At 39.1% G+C, this 21,323-nt stretch overlaps 1 protein-coding gene across 1 annotated transcript in view; it reads left to right on the top strand.

The window, feature by feature from the left end:
• Poln (DNA polymerase nu) overlaps positions 1-21,323 on the top strand; it is a 154,366-nt gene that overhangs the window by 10,138 nt on the left and 122,905 nt on the right. The window contains exons 2-5 of the mRNA XM_028870776.2: positions 684-828; positions 13,711-13,790; positions 16,391-16,885; positions 21,100-21,290. Of these exons, the coding sequence (XP_028726609.1) occupies positions 690-828; positions 13,711-13,790; positions 16,391-16,885; positions 21,100-21,290 (905 nt within the window). The 5' untranslated portion in view covers positions 684-689. The remainder of the gene's footprint in view (positions 1-683; positions 829-13,710; positions 13,791-16,390; positions 16,886-21,099; positions 21,291-21,323) is intronic.

Genomic DNA, 21,323 nt, shown 5'->3' with positions numbered 1-21,323 from the left:
ATAATGTAGGAAAATGTGTTAATTGCTTTCCTAGTGGGTGCCAGGTAATTTAGCTATATGAACCAGTTATTTATTCTGTACTTTCCACCTAAACATTTACCTACTCAGCCAGGGGACCAATAGAGTGTGTCATTACCAAGATGGCAGGTTATTTGTTTACCTTGATGACCCAAGTCAGTTTTAATTACTGTATTGTCAGAGTCATATGCTTGAAAATTAGTAGCCAGCTTCCAGAACTGAGGAGTATTTAAGTAGACTGCTCACTTCATAATTGGTTAATTAGAAAGCACTTTTTATTTATCATGATCCCTCAGATGAGCCCCTGGTTTGTTTTGATTTGTAGCACTGGGAATCAAAGCTAGATTTTACACATACCAAGCAAATGCTCTACCACTGAACCCCATCCCCACACTTAAAAAAAAAAAAAAAAATACTTGTGACTGGGTCTAACTGATCTGCCAGTTGTTCTTGAACTTGTTTGGTAGCCTAGGCAGGCTTGAATTGTGTCCTGCCTCAGCCTCCTAATTCAGCTTGCACCAACAGGCCTCACTTCTTATATTTCCATCCTATTTGTGTTAGATAATCAAAACCTGTTTCCTGTAGTTAATACCTTTTAAATGAAGATATACAGAAGTCCTTTTAAAGTCTTAAAATTAATATATGGGTACTTATCTTATATTTAGGACTTTATGAAAATGGAAAATTATGAGGCATGTGTAGGTTTTGATCTCTGTGGGACACCCCTCTCCACTGTTGCCCAGAAGATTATGTGTGCTATACGTTCAGGTGATTTCATGGAGTCTAAGAATGAGGGAGAGAGTACAAAGAGTAAGTAATTTTATGAGCCTTTTATTGTCTTGAATGTTAATTATTTTAAAAACAGACTTAAAAGTGAAATGAATGTAATAAAATTATTCCCTAGAACTATATTTTGTAGGGATTTCCATTGCCTACAAAAGAAGTGGTTTCCAATACCCTCCCTTCCCTATTGATTGTGACTAAATTACTTATGAATTCAAAGTCCTTTAATTCCATAGCTTTAACACCACACTCTTCCTTGTTCCAGGTGTTCTAGTATCTTCAAAGGAGATGAGCTCTTTTCTAATGCCTCTTGCTTGACTCTTAGATTATTGAATTTGTAATTTTTCTTGCTGTTGTATATAGTCATTAGAGACATGTTTGTCATATACTGCCATAAAATGTATAAATTCTGGGTATCAGAGGAATGGGTTTTTGTATGTGGATTTATAATGTATAATACTAAAAAGCTGTCGCATATACTCTCAGGCACAGGTATTGCTGAAAGGTTTGTAACATTAGGGTTTTTTTTTTAACTAGCAAAGCCAGTAACTTGTAGTTTATTTATTTTCCTACAAAATAAGTCATATTAAGTTAGGATATTGAGGTGAAACCTTTGAGAGTATTTCCGAGTATTAGCACAAATGCTGTCTATAAACACAGTTTCTCAGTTAAGAGACAGTAGCACTTGGGGCTGGAGAGAGTGGAAAAGAGGCTTGAGCAGTTGAGTTTGAATACCTTGTACTCAGGTAAAGAAGCCAGCCAGGCAAGACCACATGTGTCTCTAATCGCAGCATTGGAGGTAAAGGCAGGTAGAGCTTGGGAATTCACTGGCTGCCCAGCCTAATGAAAATTACTGCTTACATTGCCATAATCTCAAAATTTTTTTCAAAATTCTCTCCTTGCTCAAAGGTCACCACTATCCTGGCTTTTATTACAACTACTTCGCAATGAAGGCATTTTTATATTGCTTCAAAGACCTTTTTGTCAGAGATTAATTATCTATCCTATAATAATCCAGACTTCCTTTCTGAGGTACAGAGGTGTGTGCATGGCTCAGGTTGATTGCATCAGGTTCCTGTCAGCAAAGTGCTGACAGTAGTGAGTACCCTTTCCAAGGCAGGCTTGAAGATGGCTGACTTGCTTCCCAGTTATAACAGTATCATAGGGCGGGGGTGAAACAATGTGTCAGAAGGACTTTGGGCCTGTGAGTGCTTCATGAAACAGCTCTACCACTACCTGAGACCTTTTATCTCAGAACATGAAAGAACAAAGCTTACACTTTGTTCTTTAAGCCATTGTATTAGCTCTTTTGTGCCTTAAGCTTAGGTTATTGTTTGTCTTGCTTTTTTACCTTAACTCACCTTTCTATTCAGAGTTGGGTTCATCTGTAAATTTTTCGGCATTATGTTGTATTTAACAGTATTACTATACTGTTAAAAGAGTTTGGCAATTATTGGGGTCAAAGGAGTTTTTAAGATTGTTAGCTGACTAGCTGCTATGTTGTGATTAAGCATGTTTTTATCAGTATATGCATCTATTTATTTTTATTTTCATAGGAAAAAACATTTTCCACACATTTATTAGAATTTTCTGTTTTAAGTTGGAGTTTAGAGATATGTATATTATATTCAAAATAGTTTTACAAACATAGTTTGATTCCCTAAAATATATTTGTTAAAATCCATTTAATGGGAAGCTTGTCTTTGTTCCCACTATCTAGTAGAAATATTTAGCAATTTCCAGGACAGAATGAAAAACTAAAAGGCTATGATGATTATATTCCTTCTAATTAGGAATAAATGAGTAAATTTTTATGCGTACCAAATAAATATAAAATCCTTACTTCAAATCATTTATACAACTCTGCAAGGTCTTAGTTTTAGTTCCCAAGGCCATTGCTTGCTTTCTGCCTCCTGGAATTTTTTGAGGTAGCCTCCACATTGCTTTTTATTTTCAGTTGACTGCCACTTTGGTTGTTTGTCTGTGTCACGGCTTCAGGTCATTCTTTGTCTTACTCTGTGGGAAGTTTGTCCTTTGAATATTCCCATGTATTCCTATATATCATCTGACTCCAGCCTGCCCTTTATATTCTATTCTATTCACTATTTTCCATCATTTTGTTGTTGTCCCATTCAGATTTAACTAGGACTCCTGAAAATGTCACACTTTTCTGTCTCCCCCTGTATTCATCATTTCCTTTTTGGCCTTTCCTCACAACTTTTAGTGGTTTAGTGCTTGTTTCCTGTATGAACATAGGTGCAAATATTTTCAATAAAATACTTGCAAACTGAGTTTCATACCACATTAAAAACATCTTACAACATGATCAAGTTAGGTTTTTGTTTTTCAGGACAGAGTTTCCTTGTGTAGCTCTGCCTGTCCTGGAACTCGATCTGTAGACCAGGCTGGCTTTGAACTCAGAGATCTGCCTGTCTCTGCCTCCTGAGTGCTGTGCACCACTACCACTGGCAATCAAATTTTTTTTTTTTCTGTTTTGTTTTGTTTTCAAGTTAGTTTTATTCCAAGGATGTAAGGATGGTTCAAAACAAGCAAATCAGTAAATTAATTTAGTACATAAATAGAATCAGGGTCAGAAATCACATGATCACCTCAATAGGTACATACATTTGATAAAGTTCAATACCCTTTCATGGTAAGTGTCCTGAAGCAACTATGTCTAGAAGGACCATACCTTATAGTAAGAGAGTCAGCATTGAGTAACGGCACTTCCCTCCAAGCTTGACCACCAGATTTCAGCCTCCAGGATCTACCTGGTCAACAGAGAGAACTCCTGAAAGTTGTCTCTGACCACATGCACACAAAAACATAAATAAATGTAATTTAAAACTAAGGGTTAGGAAGATGGCTCTGTGGTTAAAGTACTTACCATACAAGTGTGAAGACAGGAGTTTAGATCCCCAGAATTCATGTAAATTCCCTGAGGGGTTTGTGTGTGTGTATGTGTGTCTAGGTCCTCTTGTAATCCTATACTTGGAAAGTGGAGATGGGATTCCTAGAGAAACTGGCTAGTGAGACTAGCATTATAAGTGAACTCAAGTTTGATTGATAGATCCTTCTTCAATGAATAAGGTAGAAGAGTGATGAGAAATGATTCCTTACATCAACTTTGGATCTCTACATGCATGTGCACCCATGTGTTTTTGCACTCACTCAAACATATGTGCCTATACATACAAACATACGTACACACACTTGCACAACACACATGAAAATGGAAAAATAATAAAAAATAATAGCCGGGCGGTGGTGGCGCACACCTTTAATCCCAGCACTCGGGAGGCAGAGGCAGGTGGATCTCTGTGAGTTCTAGGCCAGCCTGGACTACCAAGTGAGTTCCAGGAAAGGCGCAAAGCTACACAGAGAAACCCTGTCTCGAAAAACCAAAATAAATAAATAAATAAATAAAAGGCTATATGCAATAAACCTATTGCAAATACTATACTAAATGAAGAAACAATTGAAAGCATTCCCTGTAAATTCAGGAATAGGAAAACAATGTCTAGTTAGTAGGATAGCTCAGCCGGTAAAGGTGCTTACTACTGAGCCTGACAAATTGAAGTCAATCCCTGGTACCCATGTGGTAGAAGGACAGAAACAACTCTTGAGAGTTGTCCTCTGCCCACTGGCACCCTATGGCAAGCACAGGTCACCCCAAAATAGGCATAACAAACAATTTTAAAGAGAAAAATATGTCTATTCTCTCCATTGTTGTCCAGAGTAGTTCTTGAATTCTTAATCTAGAGAAATAAAGGATACACACAGCAAAGGAAGATGTCCAATTATCCCTATTTACAGACTGATTGTATACTTAAAAGACCCTGATGCCACCAGAAAACTCTTAGATCTAAATAAACATTTTCATCAAAGTAGTAAGATACAAAGTCAATATCAGTTGCTTTTCTATATAACAATAAGGAACAAGTTTTAAATCAGGCCAAGCATGGTGGTTCATGCCTTTAATTCTAATGCTTGAAGAGGGCAGGATGTCTGAGGCCAGCCTGGTCTACATAGCAAGTTCCAGGACAGCCCAGACTACATAGACAAACCCTGTCTTAAGAGAAAAAAAAAAATGCAGAAGAGGGTAAAGAAGAAAAAACTAGAAATAAACCTAAGCCAAGTATGAGACTTTTATGGTGAAAACAGTAGCTCTGAAGGAAGAAATTGAAGACACTAGACATGGAAAAAAAATATGTTGATTGACTGGCAGAAGGAAAATAACTATTGCCAGAAACAATCTACAGAAAAAATACAATTGCAATCAAAATTCCAATGATAAAATTGACAACTAGAAAAACACCTAAAATTAATATGGAAGCACGAAAGACCTTAAGTTGTCAAAGCAATCCTGAGCAAAAAGCATGCTATAGGTATCATAACACTCGATCTCAAATTATACTGTAAAGCAGTAATAACAAAAACAGCATGGTGCTGACACAGAAACAGAGACCAACATTGGGCTAGAATAAACCAATGGAGCTACAACCATGGGACTTTCAACAAAGATGCCAAAATATGTTGGAGAAAAGACAGCATCTTCAATTGGTGCTGGGAAAACTGAAGTTAATGTAAGACCTGAAACTACTAGAAAAAAACAGGAAAATCACTTAAAGATACAGGCACAGAACTTTCTGAATAGGACTCTAATCCAAAAAATCAGCAAGAATTAACAAATGGGATTACAAGAATGAAGTCTGAGCATCATGGGGAATGATTATCAGTGAAGAGACAGTCTACAAAATGTGAGAAAATTAGGACTGAAGGGGTGGATCAACAGTTAAGAGCACATACTGGCCTTCCAGAGCACATGAGTTTGATTCTCAGCACCCATGTCAAGTTGCTTACAATCACCTGTAATTCTAACTCAAGGGAGTCAGATGCCTCTGGCCTTGGCAGGCACTTGGATGTACACACACACACACACACACACACACACACACACACACACCTTTAAAAAAAAAAGTGAGGAAATCCTTCCTAGCTATTAGTCTAACAGCATTGACTTCTAAACTTTTTTTTTATTAAGAGATTTTCTATTCCTTTTACATACCAACCACAGATTCCCCTATCCTCCCTCCTCCTGTCCCCTAGCCTTCCTCTCCCAACCCATCCCCCATTCCCATCTCCTCCAAGGCAAGGTCTCCCATAGGGAGTCAGCAGAGCCTGGTACATTCAGTTGAGGCAGGTCAAAGCCCCTCTCCCTGCACCAAGGCTGCTCGAAGTGTCTTACCATAGGCACTAGGCTCCAAAAAGCTGGCTCATGTACTAGGGACAGGTCCCAATCCCACTGACTGGGGGGGCTCTAAACAGTTCAAGCTAAATAACTGTCACAATTATCCAGAGGGCCTAGTCCAGTTCCATGGGGGCTCCTCAGCTATTGGTCCACTGTTTTGTTTTTTAAGACAGTTTCTCTGTGTCGTAGTCAGACTTTCTTTGGACTGCCAGCTCCCAAATAATGACATGAAGACTTCTTATTAATTATGAAAGATTGGCCTTTAGCTTAGACTTGTTCCCAACTAGTCCTTATAACTTAATCCTTTTTTATTAATCTACGTCCTGCCACATGGCTCATTACCTTTCCTTCATACCATATATTGGACCTCCCCGTGTCTCACTGGTAAATACCTGGAGTCTCACATTCCTCCCCAGAAGTCTTGCCCATCCTCTCTCCAGAAGTTCTGCCTATTTTCTCCTGCCTAGCTATTGGCCATTCAGTTCTTTATTAAACCAATCAGAAGGTGCCTTAGCAGAGACACATCTTCATGTACAAAAAAGTTAGCCCACAACATTGTGTAGTTCTGACTGTACTGGAACTGGTGCCTTAGACAAGGCTGGCCTTGAACTCGGAGATTACCTGCCTCTGCCTCCTGAGTGCTGGTATTAAAGACATGTACCACCACTTCCCAGAGTATCTAACATTTTTAAAACTCAAGAGTCAAAAAGGAAAAAAAAAATCAGCCAGTCAATAAAGGTAAATCGAACAGAGTTCTGAAAAGAAATATAAACTGCCAATAAATACATGTAAAGTGTTAATGTTCTTAGATGTCAGGAAAATTCAAATCAAAACTATATTGAGATTCTATCTCACCCCAGTCATAATGCCTGTCATCAATAAGACAAATTTGAGACTAGATAGTTGACTCTGTGGTTAAGAGCACTTGTTGCAAAGGACCTGGGTTTGATTTTCAGCACCCACATGGAGGCTTACCACCTCCTCTGGCACAAGGCATGCATGTAGTACACAGATGTACATGCTGGCAAAATAGTCCATACAATAATGAAAATCTAAAAAAAATTACTGTTCAGGATGTGGGGGGAGGGAGGAACCCTTAAACAATATATAATGAATATATAGATTAGGTCACCAACCATGGAAATTAGTATAAAAGCTCTTAAAAAATATGCTGGGCAGTAGTTGCACATGCCTTTAATCCCAGCACTCAGGAAGCAGAGGCAGGCAGATCTCTGAATTCAAGGCTAGCCTGGTCTACAGAGTGAGTTCTGGGACAGCTAGGGCTACACAGAGAAACCTTGTCTCCAAAAACCAAATAAATACATATGATCCAGCTGTACACTTCTGGGAAAATATCCAATGGAATCAGATACCTGCACAATATTCACAATAGCCAGGTTATAGAATCAGTATATATGCCCAGTTGTATTAGTCAGGGTTCTCTAGAGGAACAGAAGGAATAGAATGAATATATATTAAGTCTACACACACACACACACACACACACACACACACACACACACACACACACACACACACACACATGGATAGAGAAGGGATTTATTGGAATGGCTTACAGGCTATGGCCCAGCTAGTCCAACAATGGCTGTCTGCCAATGTAAGCTCCAAGAATCAGGTAGTTCAGTCCACAAAGCTGGGCATCTCAGCAGGTCTTCAGTAGATGCTGAAATCCCAAAGAAGTAGGCTCCAATGCCAGTGAAGGAATAGGCTTGCAAACAAGAACAAGGACAAACAGGCAAAAAAGAGCTTCTTTCCTCCATGTATTTTATTTAGGTTGTAATAGAAGGTGGGGCCAGATTAAAGGTGGATTTTTCCATTTCAAAAGATCTGGATTAAAGATATATGTCCCCACCACAAAAGATCCAGTTTAAAAGTGGGTTTTAGTCAATTCCAGATGTAGTCAAAACTAAAATTTTAAAATTCAGTTTAATTCAATAATTGAATTTAAAAATTTTAATTTAATTTAACTTCACAGTTGTATCCAGATGCTTGGGTTTTAGTCAATTCCAGATGTAGTCAAGCTGACAACCAAGAATAGCCACCACAAGTCCACCTTTTTTCACCTTGGCACAATTACATCTCCTTATGTCATGTTTAATTTCCAGATGAAAACAATAACCATCATAATTATCATAATTATACCTAATATGATATAACTATCCAATGTACAATTGCAAACACATTATATATTTAACCAGGTCATAATTATGCCTAATGTGATATAACTATAACTATCCCTCGTACAACTACAAACAAATTATTAATTTTAGAATATCACTTGAGGGAATTTCCAAACTTAAATATAACCTCTTATATTCTCTTAATTTATGTCACAGCACATGATAAACTGAGGAAAGAAAGCACAAATATCTGTACAAACACATTTTAACAAAATATGACAGAAACATGACAATTATAATCCTCATTTCTGCAGTTGCTTATATGGCCTTAGCTGGTATTTATAACTACCTTTCTCTACTACCCACTTAGTATTTCTTCCACCCTCAGCAAGCACCTCAGCAGGTCTTGGCTCTTCTCCTAGAGGAGTGACCCATACCTTCATTCTTGACAGGTCTGTGCCCTTTGTTACACTCTCTGGATTAGGCTGTTGTAGTTTTCCATGGACTTTAATCACAGGACATAGTGGCACCAAGAGATGCCATAAAGGATCTCCTGCATTCCAGATGTAATCTTTCTTACCTCCATTGTGGAGAAGCAATCTAAATTCCTCTTGGTAATCTGGATCAATCATCCCTCCTAATACTGTTATCCCTTTCTTATCCTGTTGGTTTAAGAGCATCAGAAACCCTAAGTGGCCAGTGGGATGTCTTGAGCTTTCAGGTCAGTGAAATTTTTGTTGTTTCTCCTTGTCGGAGCACTGCCCCCTTGGAACCCAAAACTTCTATGCCAACAGAACTTAAGGTTGAAGGAACACCCATCAACAAATGAGTAAAGAAAATGTATATATGCACAATAGTCTTACTCAGCCAGAATGAAACTGCCATTTGCAGGGAAAATGATGGAACTGGAAATCGTATTAAGTTAAAGAAGTCAAACTCAGAAAAAAATATTTTTATGTTTAATCTTGTGTTCATAATAGATTTTTTTTTTAATGGAAGGAAGACTTTGGGAAGAGGGAGGAGAACCAGAGTAGGTTGAGATGGAAGATGAGTCAATTATCAAAGTACAATTTGAATAAAGGGCAAAAACCAAATGGTACCAAAAGGGTGGTTCTGGAGGTGTTTATTTTTATTTTTTTATTTTTTGAAACAAGGTTTCTCAATGTAGCCTTGGCTGTCCTGGAACTCACTCTGTAGACCAGGCTGACCTCAAATTCACAGAGATCCACCTGCCTCTGCCTCCTGAGTGCTGGGATTAATGGCATGTGCCACCACTACCCAGCTATGGTTCTGGAGTTTTTGCGATCTAGATATACAGAGCCCAGAAGCCCTTTCCAGGCCCTACTGTCCTTTTGCTTGACAGCAATGCCATGGGGCATCTGTATTAGAAAAACATAGCATACTTGTTTATTTTGTAATACTTTAGGGACATTTAAAACGAAACCCAATGTCTATTACCCTACTTTTTTCTTAAAATTTTTTACATATTCACATATTTTATCTGAAACTTTTAGAGTTTATATGTACTCTTATAGTATAAGTTCAATATTATTCTTTCTTGGGTCTCTTTCCCCTTCCTTGTCTTTTTGTTAAACTAGTCTAGTAGAACTTGGCTTATTAAGAGAGTATTTTTGTTCACTCAGGGCAGAAATCACATGGTAATTTGAACAGGGAATGTTTAAAACTTTATTGACTAGATGGGTTTTAGCTACCAAGGCATATAAAGAGATCTAAAAGATCTAAGTAGCAGACAGGGAGCAGCTTCATCCCTGCCAAAGCTGGAGTAGAGTTCTGAAAAAAGGTGTCCATCCCCTGGCAGTGTTCCTCCAGCACCCTCTGCTGACTAAGTTTAGCATTGTGCCAAGTGTTTGCAGGGTCAGCTCCAGTATTGCAAGCAGAAGGAAAGTCAAGAAGTTCATATTCACTTAGGATGCAAAGCATAAACCTTCTTGTTACAGCTAGGCTCTGGTGATGCATACCTTTAATCCCAGCACTTGAGAGGCAGAGGCAGGCGTTTCTTTGTGAGTTCGGGGCTAGACTGGTCTACAGAGTGAGTTCAAGGACAGCCAAAGCTACACAAAGAAACAAATAAACAAAAAACAAAAAAGAAGGAAAGAAAGAAAAAAGAAAAGAAAGAAGTGTTGTTAATTAGAGGCCTTGCTGTTCAATGGGTGGGAGATAAACCCTAAGTAATTCAGAAGCCTTAGAGGATGCAGTAGGGTATCCCCTTGTAAGTAAAGGACAGATTACAGCATTTTACTCCTCTCACCACTAAGAAAAAGGCACAGAACCTGATAGAAAATTGGCAAAGAATAAAAGCATATATCCCATATTTGTGAATGTGTTCTATCCCATACAGTGGATGATATAAAAGTCACGTGCTTTGTGTAGGGCCTAAAGTAGATGGGGTTCCAATGAAGTCTAGGCAGTGAAATAAGTGTCATATGCATTGCCAGCCCAACAGACCTAGTATTAGAGGTGGGGAAAAAATAGGTGTGCAGTTTTCAGGGTCTTTACGAGAGAATCATAATACAAACTGTAAGAACACGAAGCAAGGCTATGTATGCCATCACCATCAGAGAATCATAATTATTTTAAAAGATTAAAATTAAACTAAAAATGCCCCTGCCATGCTACTAGCTCCTGGTGGAAATGGAGCTTGAGACTACTCAACTAACCTTGAGTCCCAAACCACCAAACATTGTCAAGTTGTGTCAGAGCATCAAGAGGGTCAGCAGCATCCCACTCTTGGGCATCTACCCAAGGAATGCTGATTCATACCATAAAGATACATGCTCAGCTATGTTCATAGCAGCACTATTTGTAATAGCCAGAACCTGGAAACAACCTAGATGGCCATCAACGGAAGAATGGATGAAAAAAAAATGTGGTACATATACACAATGGAGTACTCCTCAGCAGAGAAAAACAATGAAAGCATGAAATTTGCAGGCAAATGGATGGAACTAGAAAAAATCATTCTGAGTGAGGTAACCCAAACCCAGAAAGACAGTCATGGTATGTACTCACTCATAGGTGGATTCTAGATATAAAATAAAGAACAATCAGACCACAACCCATAGAACCATAGAGGCTATATATATATAGCATGGAGGTCCCTAGGACGACTGTGGCTTATAATAAATTTCAGTTTTACTCAATTATTGAAAAAAATAGCCAAATGAACGGAAACACATGAACTATGAACCAAAGGCTGAGGGTTCTCCAGCTGGATCAGGCCCTCTGAATAGGTGAGACAGTTGATTGGCTTGATCAGTTTGGGAGGCAACTAAGCAGTGGGACCAAGTCCTGTGCTCATTGCATGAGTTGGCTGTTTGAAACCTGGAGCTTATGCAGGGACACTTGGCTCAGTCTGGGAGGAAGGGACTGGACCTGCCTGGACTGAGTCTACCAGGTTGATTGCAGTCCTCGGGGGAGGACTTGTCCTGGAGGAGGTGGGAATGGGGGATAGGCTGGGAGTAAGGGGGGGTGGGAGGGGGGAGAATAGGGGAACCCATGGCTGATATGTAGAACTGAATGGTATTGTAAAATAATATATATATATATATATATATATAAAAAGAGGGTCAGCAGCAATCTATTGTATGCTGGAAGTGGTTTATTTCATTTGGGTACAAGCAGGCAAGTAGGCAGAACTGGCTGCCTGGTTTCAGATGTGTATGGCTTGGCTTATAATGTGTTGTCTCAATATTAAAAAACACAAAAAAATGGACTGCATATGCATCATATTCCAGTTCAGGCACCCTGAAAGACATGTTGAAGATAAATCCAAGGGATAAAATTTTGGGTGATTTACTTGGCCATCCATGCTGTATGGATGGGGAAACCAAGGTTAGAAAACTTTGGACCTGTAGACAAAGGTTACCAATCTGGAATAAGAAAGGTCAGAAGACTTGGCACCGGGAGTTTTTGAGGCAAGGCATATGGCTAGGTCTATGGTATAGTCTTAAGTGTATCTCCCACCTATGAGCATCCACCACAGGCTACAACCAACAGCCATGTTATTAGAATGACTTGGCCAATTAACACATATCAGCCTTTGTCCCATGCTGTCCCAGTGCTAACACATAGTGGCTTTGAATTTAGTAACCAGAGGACTTGGTTACTGGCATCATCTTTTATGAGCAGTCACTTGGTAGCAGGTTGGCAACACTGAACTCCCCATGCTCTGAAAGGTAGAGAAATTATCTCACTGTGTGGCCAAGGTTGGTCTTCCTCAAGTGACCTTTCTACCTTAGCCTCCCAAGCAACTGGACCAAAGATACATGTTATTATGCCTAACTATGCAGTGATTTATCTGAACCAAATCAATACAGGGTCCAGGCATGGGTTCACCTTTTCCATTCTCAGTGCCTCTATCAGCTCCATTTTCCATGAGTGCTGGGGAGCTTTGGAAGAGCACATGAGCAAGTGGGCCCACGTATACAGAAATACCTGTCAAAGTGGCTGTGAGCACAGATGTCTCAGTCACACTGCTTGGGATTGAGTCTTAGTTCTGTCCCTTACATACAGCTCAAGTTAGCTAGTTAGCTAGTTTGTATGTGTGTGCACAAGTGTGTGCATGTGGAGGTAATATAATCTCAGGAGTTATTTGGCTTGGTCTTTTTTTTTTTTTTTTGAGATAGGGTCTCTCACTGGGACCTGAGACCCAACTTAGGCTAGGCTAGATAGCTAATGAGACCCAGGGATCCTATCTCCACATCAACCAGTACTGGAATTATAAGCTTGCACCATACCTGGCTTTTTACATGAGTTTTAGAGATCAAACTGAGGTCCTCATTCTTGATCAGCAAGCATTTTACAAACATTTCCACAGCTCTCCAGCCCAGGATTATTAAAAATAAAACCTAAATTAGGTATTTGTATCAGTGATGTTTTCCTGAGCTCCTGATTATTCTGTTGCAGTATTATTCAGTTTAACAATTTCCTCAAACCCTTAGTACTTATAAGATGTCTCCAAAATGTTAACTTTGGGTTTTTAAAATATTCAAGTGTGCACACCTTTAATCCCAGCACTTAGGAGGCAGAGGCAGACAAATCTCTTTGAGTTCTGAGGTCTACAGAGCTAGTTCCAGGACAGACAAGGCTGCACAGAGAAACCCTGCCTCAAAAAAACCAAAACCAAACAAATAAACAAAAAACAGGTGCAAATTCCAAATAATCACAAATAAGTATTTCATAATTATCTAGATTCAACTTCTGTTAATTTGAAGACACTTTATGTAAACAATTACTGTAATAGTCTTATGCATTTTGATTGTGTTGATAGTGGCTAAATAGTATAGTGAATCATTTTCAAAGGTTAGCTAATTCTGTAAATTTTTTGTTTTGTTTTGTTTGAGACAGCCCTGGCTGTTCTAGATCTGATTGTATAGACTAGACAGGCTTTGAAATCACAGAGATTCACCTGCCTTTACTCCCCAAGTGTTGGGATTACAGTCATGTACCAGCATGCTTAGTTCTTTAATTTATTTTTCAATGTTTAATTTTTTTTAGCTTCAAAGGTGACCAAAAAATCCAGTGTTCATTATTCAGTATTACCTAAACATGAGAGGACTCAATCACTAGAAGCAAAGGTAATTGTTTGCAAATATGAGTAATTCTAAATAGATAATCTTCGTTTGTTAACAAATATATAATAAGCATCATGGTATATGCTAAAAACTACAGATACAATGCTTTAAAAAAAAAGTTCTTATTCTGCATAGCACATAGTTTAATTTGGACAGGTGGTGAGGAGGATGAAAGATCCCACACATCTGCTCCATGTGTGCAGTAAGTGCTGCCTGTGATAACAGTTAGTTTCATGTTCCCTGAGACCAAGAGGAGGGATAGTCAACCAAGCTTTGTGCTGTTGCAGTTTCATTCCTGGATAGGTATCTTTCTGAAGTGTGAAAATTGTGTCTGAGTTCAAATGTAATGGATCATTAGGAGCTGGCCAAACTGAAGGTCCCAGCTTTAGAGAATAATGGAAGGATACTGAGAATTTTTAAAAGATCTTGAAATGTTTGTGAGCTAGCCAGTTTTGGCTGTACATCCATTTCTAAAAGAAGTCATGTCACTGAAAGCCTTGTTAGAAACAGTGGTAGAGTTCACCTCATGGTGGAGAGAATGGACTCTGGAGCAAACTGCTTGTTCAGATTCTATCCTAATTTTTATTTGTTTGTTTGTTTTTAATTTTTGCTATTTTTTTAAAGACAGGGTTTCTCTGTCCTAGAACTTGCTATGTAGACCAAGCTGGTCTTGAACTCATGGAGAGTCATTTGTCTCTGCCTCCCAAGTGCTGGAATTAAAGGCATGTGCCACCACTGCTGAGATCCTATTTTTTATGCTATTTCTTTCTTTCTTTCTTTATTTATTTAGAGAAGGTCTCACTATATAGCCCTGGCTGACCTGAAACTCACTATGTAGACTGGACTAGCTCAAACTCACGGAGATCTACCTGCCTCTGCTTTAATCCCAGGTGCTGGCATTAAAGGCATACAGTAGTAATATATCTAGCAAAAGATATTTTAAAGTTTTATTGCATATTTATTTATTTATTTTTGTTGGGGGAGATGCACATGCCATGGAGCACATGTGGAGGTTAGAGGACATCTTGCAGAAGCTGGATCATTTTCCATCATGTGGGTCCTAGGGATCTAACTCAGCTCTCTAGGCTTGGTGGCAAGTGAGTCATCTCGCCAACCCTCAACCTAATTTAAAATTAAACTCCCTGTAGTAAAGTAGAGATAATGTCAGGACCTATCTCTGATACTACTAGCTGATTATTTGGCCCTAGGATTTTTAAAAGTCTTGTACTTCATGAAATATTTTAAAGTTGAAATTTAAAACATTCATCATAAGTTTCTAACGTTGCAAAGAACATGATTCTAGTATATTGTTAATATTGACATTTTAAAAACTGTCATGAAATTTAAAACACATCCACTGTGATTCAAAGTACACTCTGGTAATTTGATATCCACTGTCACCCTTTAAAAAACATATGAGCAAAATATTCAATAGTCTGAAATCTTATTGAATTCCTTTTCTTGAATACTCCTCCACAGAATTTTTAATTAATATAATTTTATGACTAAAAGTCTGTTCTTGGAACCATAAACTATTTCTCTGCAATAAAAATGACTATAAATGTTAAATTTTCTGTGGTATATGGACAAGTATTAAGACATCTTTTTTTTTTTAAGATTTATTTATTTATTATGTATACAGAAGAGGGTGCCAGATCTCATTGCAGATGGTTGTGAGCCACCATGTGGGTGCTGGGAATTGAATTCGGGACCTCTGGAAGAGCATTCAGTGCTCTTAACCTCTGAGCCATCTCTCCAGCTCCCCCCCCCTTTTTTTTTAGATTTATTTATTTATTATATATACAGTGTAGCGTCTGCATGTATCCTTGCAGGCCAGAAGAGGGCACCAGATCTTATTACAGATGGTTGTGAGCCACCATGTGGTTGCTGGGAATTGAACTCAGGACCTCTGGAAGAACAGCCAGTGTTCTTAATGGCTGAGCCATCTCTCCAGCCCAAGACATCTTCTTTTAAAATAATATTAATGTACAGTTGTCTAAAACAAGAGATAAATTATAAATTTGGAAATGAACATTAAAACACAAAGTACCATTGTAAACAAATCCAGTGAAATGAGGGGAGATGTTTTTCTCCTTTTAGTGGATGGATCTGTCAGTATAGATTACACATTGCTGGAATGAGGACCAGGATTGCTGAACTGTATTTTTGTTAATTTAATAGGTCACTTAACATTATCAAGTAGTTTTTATGATTTCATTTTCTCTATGACTGGCTTCTACTTAGAGTTGTAAATTACGGGCCTCGCTCTCATTCATTATCTTCTGAGATGAATGACTTCCAGCACATAGGCTAGAGGAAACATTCTGAGCTCTTACCTGCTCTAGCCCCAGGATCCAGCTGTGTAGTCTAGAAAGACTCTGTCTAGCTTTGTTGGAAAGTGTGGTTCTAAGACTGGGGGTGGCTCAGTGAGTGAGAGAACATTTGTTCAGCAAACACCACAGGAAAAGAAAAGAGAAAGGTCATAAATAATGTAAAACTTGTGTCCTCACATTATCTCTGATAAGCTGTATCAGAAATTCACTTGGTTTATAGACATATCTTGTGAATACATGTTGTGATGAAATTTTTCCTTTTTTCTCCAGAATTCTAAGTCATTAATAACCCAGACACCAAGAGGATCCATAGAGTTCTCTCCTCCGTCCTCCATTACTAAGCTTACAAGTCAGCTCTCTGTTGGTCAAATACAGAGCAGTTCATTGGCTCTTCCCAGTTATTTAATTCCGCAGAGTGACCAGGAAGCTCCAGTCTTACAGAAAATGGAGCGTATGAGAAAGCACTTCCTAGAGGAAAATACAGCTAAAGAGGATGAGGAGAGCTTGACTCTTAAAAGAAAATGTATTACATGTAGTAATTCCCCAGAAAAAGCAAGTAAACACATAGCACTGGAAGAAGATACCGACGGGGCTGAAACCTGGCTAAACTCTAAGGACACGAGAGTGTTTGGAAAACAGCTCTGTGATGTCAGATATTTGGATGATTTGGCAAAAGGCCAGCTAATGGATGTGCTCAAGCAGGCAGAAGCCCTGGTTGTGACACTGATGTATAAGGATGGTTCCACACAGCTCAGAGCCAACCAGGTTAGTAAACATGCCTGTAGCATCAGCACTTGAGAGACTGCTGGAATTTGGGATCAGCCTGGGAAACACAGTGAGACCTCATTTCAAAACAAATCCTCTTTCTGATTTCGATAGGAGAGCTAGAAATAAGATTTTAAGCCTTCCCATCCTCGCTTTGGTAAATGATTCTGACAATGTAGAGTCCCTGTCAATTCTAGGCAACTGATAAACTGCTCCACTCCACCTTCCACTGGTAAAGTATGAGGTGTCAGATTCTCTACCTGCTGGAAATTATCTGTCTTCCTATTCTAGCCACCCTTGTGGGTGCACACTGGTATTCTGTTGTACTTCTGAAGTGCGTTTGCTCAACAGTGATAACGCTGAGCATTTTTTTATGCACTTATTGCTCTTCATGTATCTTCTTTGGTAAAATTCAAGTTTTTGCCTATTTTTAAACTAGTTTATGGTTTTTTTCTATTTTGGATATGTAAGAGTTCTTTATATGGTTTTTTATATGATTCAAGTCTCTTAGAAGATATGTGATTTGCAGTTTTCCAATCTGTGGATTTTCATTCAGATTTCTTGAGAGTATCTTTTCAAAAGAAAGAAAAACCCTTAAGTCTAAAGAATCTCAAAAACATGTGCTTTTGTTACCATATTCAGAATGTTTGGGACTTGGGGAGATGGCTCAGTGGGTAAGAGTACTTGCTCTGCCAGCATGTGAAACAGCGTTCAAATCCTCAGCAGTCCCAGAGAAAGCAGGGCACAACTTTGCATATATGTAACTTCAGCATTGGGAGACAGAGATGGGGGGAGCCTGTGTGCCTGCTAGTCAGCGAGCCTAGCTAAAAGACTCATCTCTCAGTTCAGCGAGAGACCCTGTCTCAAAGCAATAACATAAAGAGCAATTGAAAAAGACATTGGGCATTCTGCTCTGACTTCCACATAAACCCACACATTCATGTGCATGCAATTCTCTCTCTCTCTCTTCTTTGTCTTCCCTAGTTCAAGCAGATTTGCCCCAGTTTTATTCTTAAGTGTTTTGTAGTTTTAGCTCTTACATCTAAATCTGTGTGATCCATTCTAGTTAGCTTTTTTACAGGCTGAGATAAGGGCAGAAATTCACCCTTTGCAGGCAGTAATTCAGTCATCCTAGCTCTATTTGTTGAAAATACTCTTTCTTGCTTACTTTTCTTAGTGCTTTTATTAATTGCTTTTCTTGTTACTGTGAGAAAATACCTGGCAAAAATAGCTGGGAGGAAGGATTTGTTTTGCTCAAAATGTGAGAGTATAGTACATCATGGCAGAGAAGACATGGTGGCGGGAACTTGAGATAGTTGGTCATATTGCATTCACAGGAAGCAGAGATAGATGAATGCTTGTCTTATTGGACTGTCTTCTTTTTACTGTATTCATCCCGGGACCCCAGGCATCGGATGATGTCACCCACATTCAGGGTAGGTCTTCCCTGCTCAGTTAGGCTTTCTGAAAGCATCCTTATAGACACAGTAAAGAGGTATGTTTCCATGGTAGCTCTAAATCCAGTCAAGCTGACAATCAAGTTAACCATCATAACACTTTCTTTGAAAATCAGGTCGCTGTAGATCTAAGGGTTGGTTTCTGTTTCCACCTCCTTGCTTTATACCTGTTTTGTTTGAGACAAAGTTTTACTATATACCCCAGGCTGGCCTTGAACTCAAACTCACGACCATCCTCTTGCTTCAGCTTTCTGAATGTTAGTATTATAAGTATATGCTACTTCACCCCAGTTTCTAAGGTTGATTTCCATAGGTTTGATTCTTTTCTTTAATCTTTGTGTTTGTCTTATACCAGAAACCAACCTGTCTTGGTTACTGAGGTTTGTAATAAATTTAGAAATCAGAAAGTGTGACTCCTCCATCTTCCAGTTGAGTTAATCCTTTTCAAGTTTATTTTGGCTATCAGGGTTCCTTTGTACTTCCATATAAATTTTATCATTATTTCATTATGTCATCGATTTCTGCAACCATCCAGCTGGGGGTTTGATCCAAATTGTGTTGAATCTTTCTTTATGTTTTGTTTTGGTGGGGAAGCCTTTTTTTTTTTTAATCTCAAGGACAATTTAGTTTAAAAGAAAGACGCAAAGGCAAGAAAACTGAAATCTTGGCAACTGCCTAGAGGTGGATATAGAGAAGAGGAAGAAAGGAGAAAGCTGTGTCATTTGAGTTAGGCTAGCATGGAGCTCATTTGCATAGTGGGTAAGTTGTCACATGGTGGAGAGGGACTTTAGAAAAATGGAAAGGAATCCCAAAATGATGGGGAAAGCAGGCTTAGAACAGAGACAAAAAGAAAGGGAAAAGTTCCAGGTAGTGGCAGCATACACCTTTAATCCCAGCATTTGGGAGACAGAGGCAGGCAGATCTCTATGAGTTCTAGGCCAGTCTGGTCTACAAAGCAAGTTCCAAGTTCCAAGATGACCAGAGCTGTTACACAGAGAACCCCTATCTCAAAAACAAAAACAAACAAACAAACAGAAAGAAAGAAAAGAAAAAAAGGAGAGGCAAGGGAAAGTTATGCTTTTCTAAGTAGTTCAGAAAAGAGGACTGGCCCTCTAGTTTGTATCTCTATACCTATAGTATAGACAATTGCAGCTCTCAGATCTCATCAGAGAAGTTTCTTTGAGCAGTGGATAGTGGTTAATGTAAAAACACACAACTGGTTAGAGGTCAACGAATAAGTGTCTGTGGAATTCTCAACACAGATGGTACATCTATATCATAGCAAATCCCCCCAAGGCTCAGAGACCATTATGGAATAGGGGATAGAAAGATGGTTAAGAGCTACAGGTCAGAGTGGACTGGATGTGGATTATAGCACTGCTGAACTATAACAGCTGTGGTTGCCAGCAAAAGACCCCCACAGGATCAAGCAGCCAACAATTCCAGTGTGCATGGGGAGGAGTTCCCAAGCTTCTACCCCTAGCTGAGGAACTACTGATAGCTGGTGGCTACTGAGGGAAGGAAAGTCAATCTTCTTTAAAGACATGGTCCCTGATAGGTCGACCATACTCTAGTGGATAGTCCACACCAATGAGTATATGGGCAACCCAAATAGGACTCAGTGTGTTATAAAAATAAAAAATAGGACAGGACAGAGTGGGAAATGGAAGTGGGTCCAGGGGGAGTTAGGGGAATCAGTGGGGTGAGTATGATCAAAATATAAGGTATGAATATATGAAATATAAGGTATGCATGTATGAAATTCTCAAAGAATTAGTGAAAACATTTAAAAAGAAAAGAAAAGCGGACAGAGTTATAAAGCTGCATGGCTGTGGCTCCGTGTGCTAGGAGGAGGGAATTCTGGGAAAGAAAAGTACATTATCTCAATTAAAAGGATAATTATTCCTTCTATGTATTTAACATAGCTTAAGGTGAACCTGCCTTCCTGAGAGATGGTCCCTCACCAGGTGATTGATTTACTGGCCCAATTGCATTGACCCTTTTGTTTTGGCTAGGTTGGAATGTTAGGTCTTCACTCAGGCCAGAGAAATAGCTTTCCCTTCTGGGCCTCCACAGAGCCCTGATCAAGGCCACTGTACCACTCCCTTCTCTGAAAGGAAGAAGTATTTAATATCTAGACCAGGGATCAGGGCCCCCAAACACTTTGATTTCTGTTTTTGAAAGGTATCTTGTTGAGTAGAAAATATTAGTTGAGCTCTAGGTGTGATAGTGCATGCCTATAATCCCAACACTCAGGAGGCTAAGGCAGGAAGAGCAGGAGTTCTAGGCCAGCCCAGGCTACATAGATGACCCTGTCTAAAAAGAAAAATCAGTTGGGGGATGGAGAGATGGCTCAGTAGACAAAGTTCTTACTGTTCAAGCATGAAGACCTGTGTGTGGATCCCCAGAACCTATATAAAACTGGATGCCAGGATCCCAGGGCATGGAAAGATGGGAGGCAAATACAAGAGAATCACATGAAGCTCAGGGGCTGGCGTACACAGTGGCAAACAGTGAGAGACCTTGTCTCAAACAAGGTGAAAAATGGAGAACAACACCCAAGTTTGTCTTCTAACCTCCACATGTATGCTATGGTATGTCTGTACCTGAACTTACATGTACATGCACAGATTTCTTAAATGGCATGGTTTTTTTTTTAAGTTTCATTATAGATGTTACTCCTTTGTCTTATAGCTTGCTCTCATAAAGCAATATATCTATTTAATTTTGTAACTTTGTATTACTATGTCTTCACAGACTTTAACTTGTCCTGTTAAAGGAATTGTAGTGTTACTAAAAAACCATTTGGACATCAGTCCTCTGATTTCCCCAGCCGGAGGTAGTGCTCTGGGAGAGGTCTCCACATCCACAGATCACTGTATCTACATACATACGGAGCACTTCCCTTCGTGGGGCCTAAAGAAAGAGGCACACAGTGTATTTGTCAGGTAAGAAATCTGTAAGACAGATCTTAAAAGGTC

Source organism: Peromyscus leucopus, chromosome 7 (genome assembly GCF_004664715.2).
Source record: "Peromyscus leucopus breed LL Stock chromosome 7, UCI_PerLeu_2.1, whole genome shotgun sequence".
NCBI lineage: Eukaryota > Metazoa > Chordata > Mammalia > Rodentia > Cricetidae > Peromyscus > Peromyscus leucopus.
The sequence above is the reverse complement of the archived record's forward strand: the minus strand, read 5'-3'. Positions and strand labels throughout refer to the sequence as shown.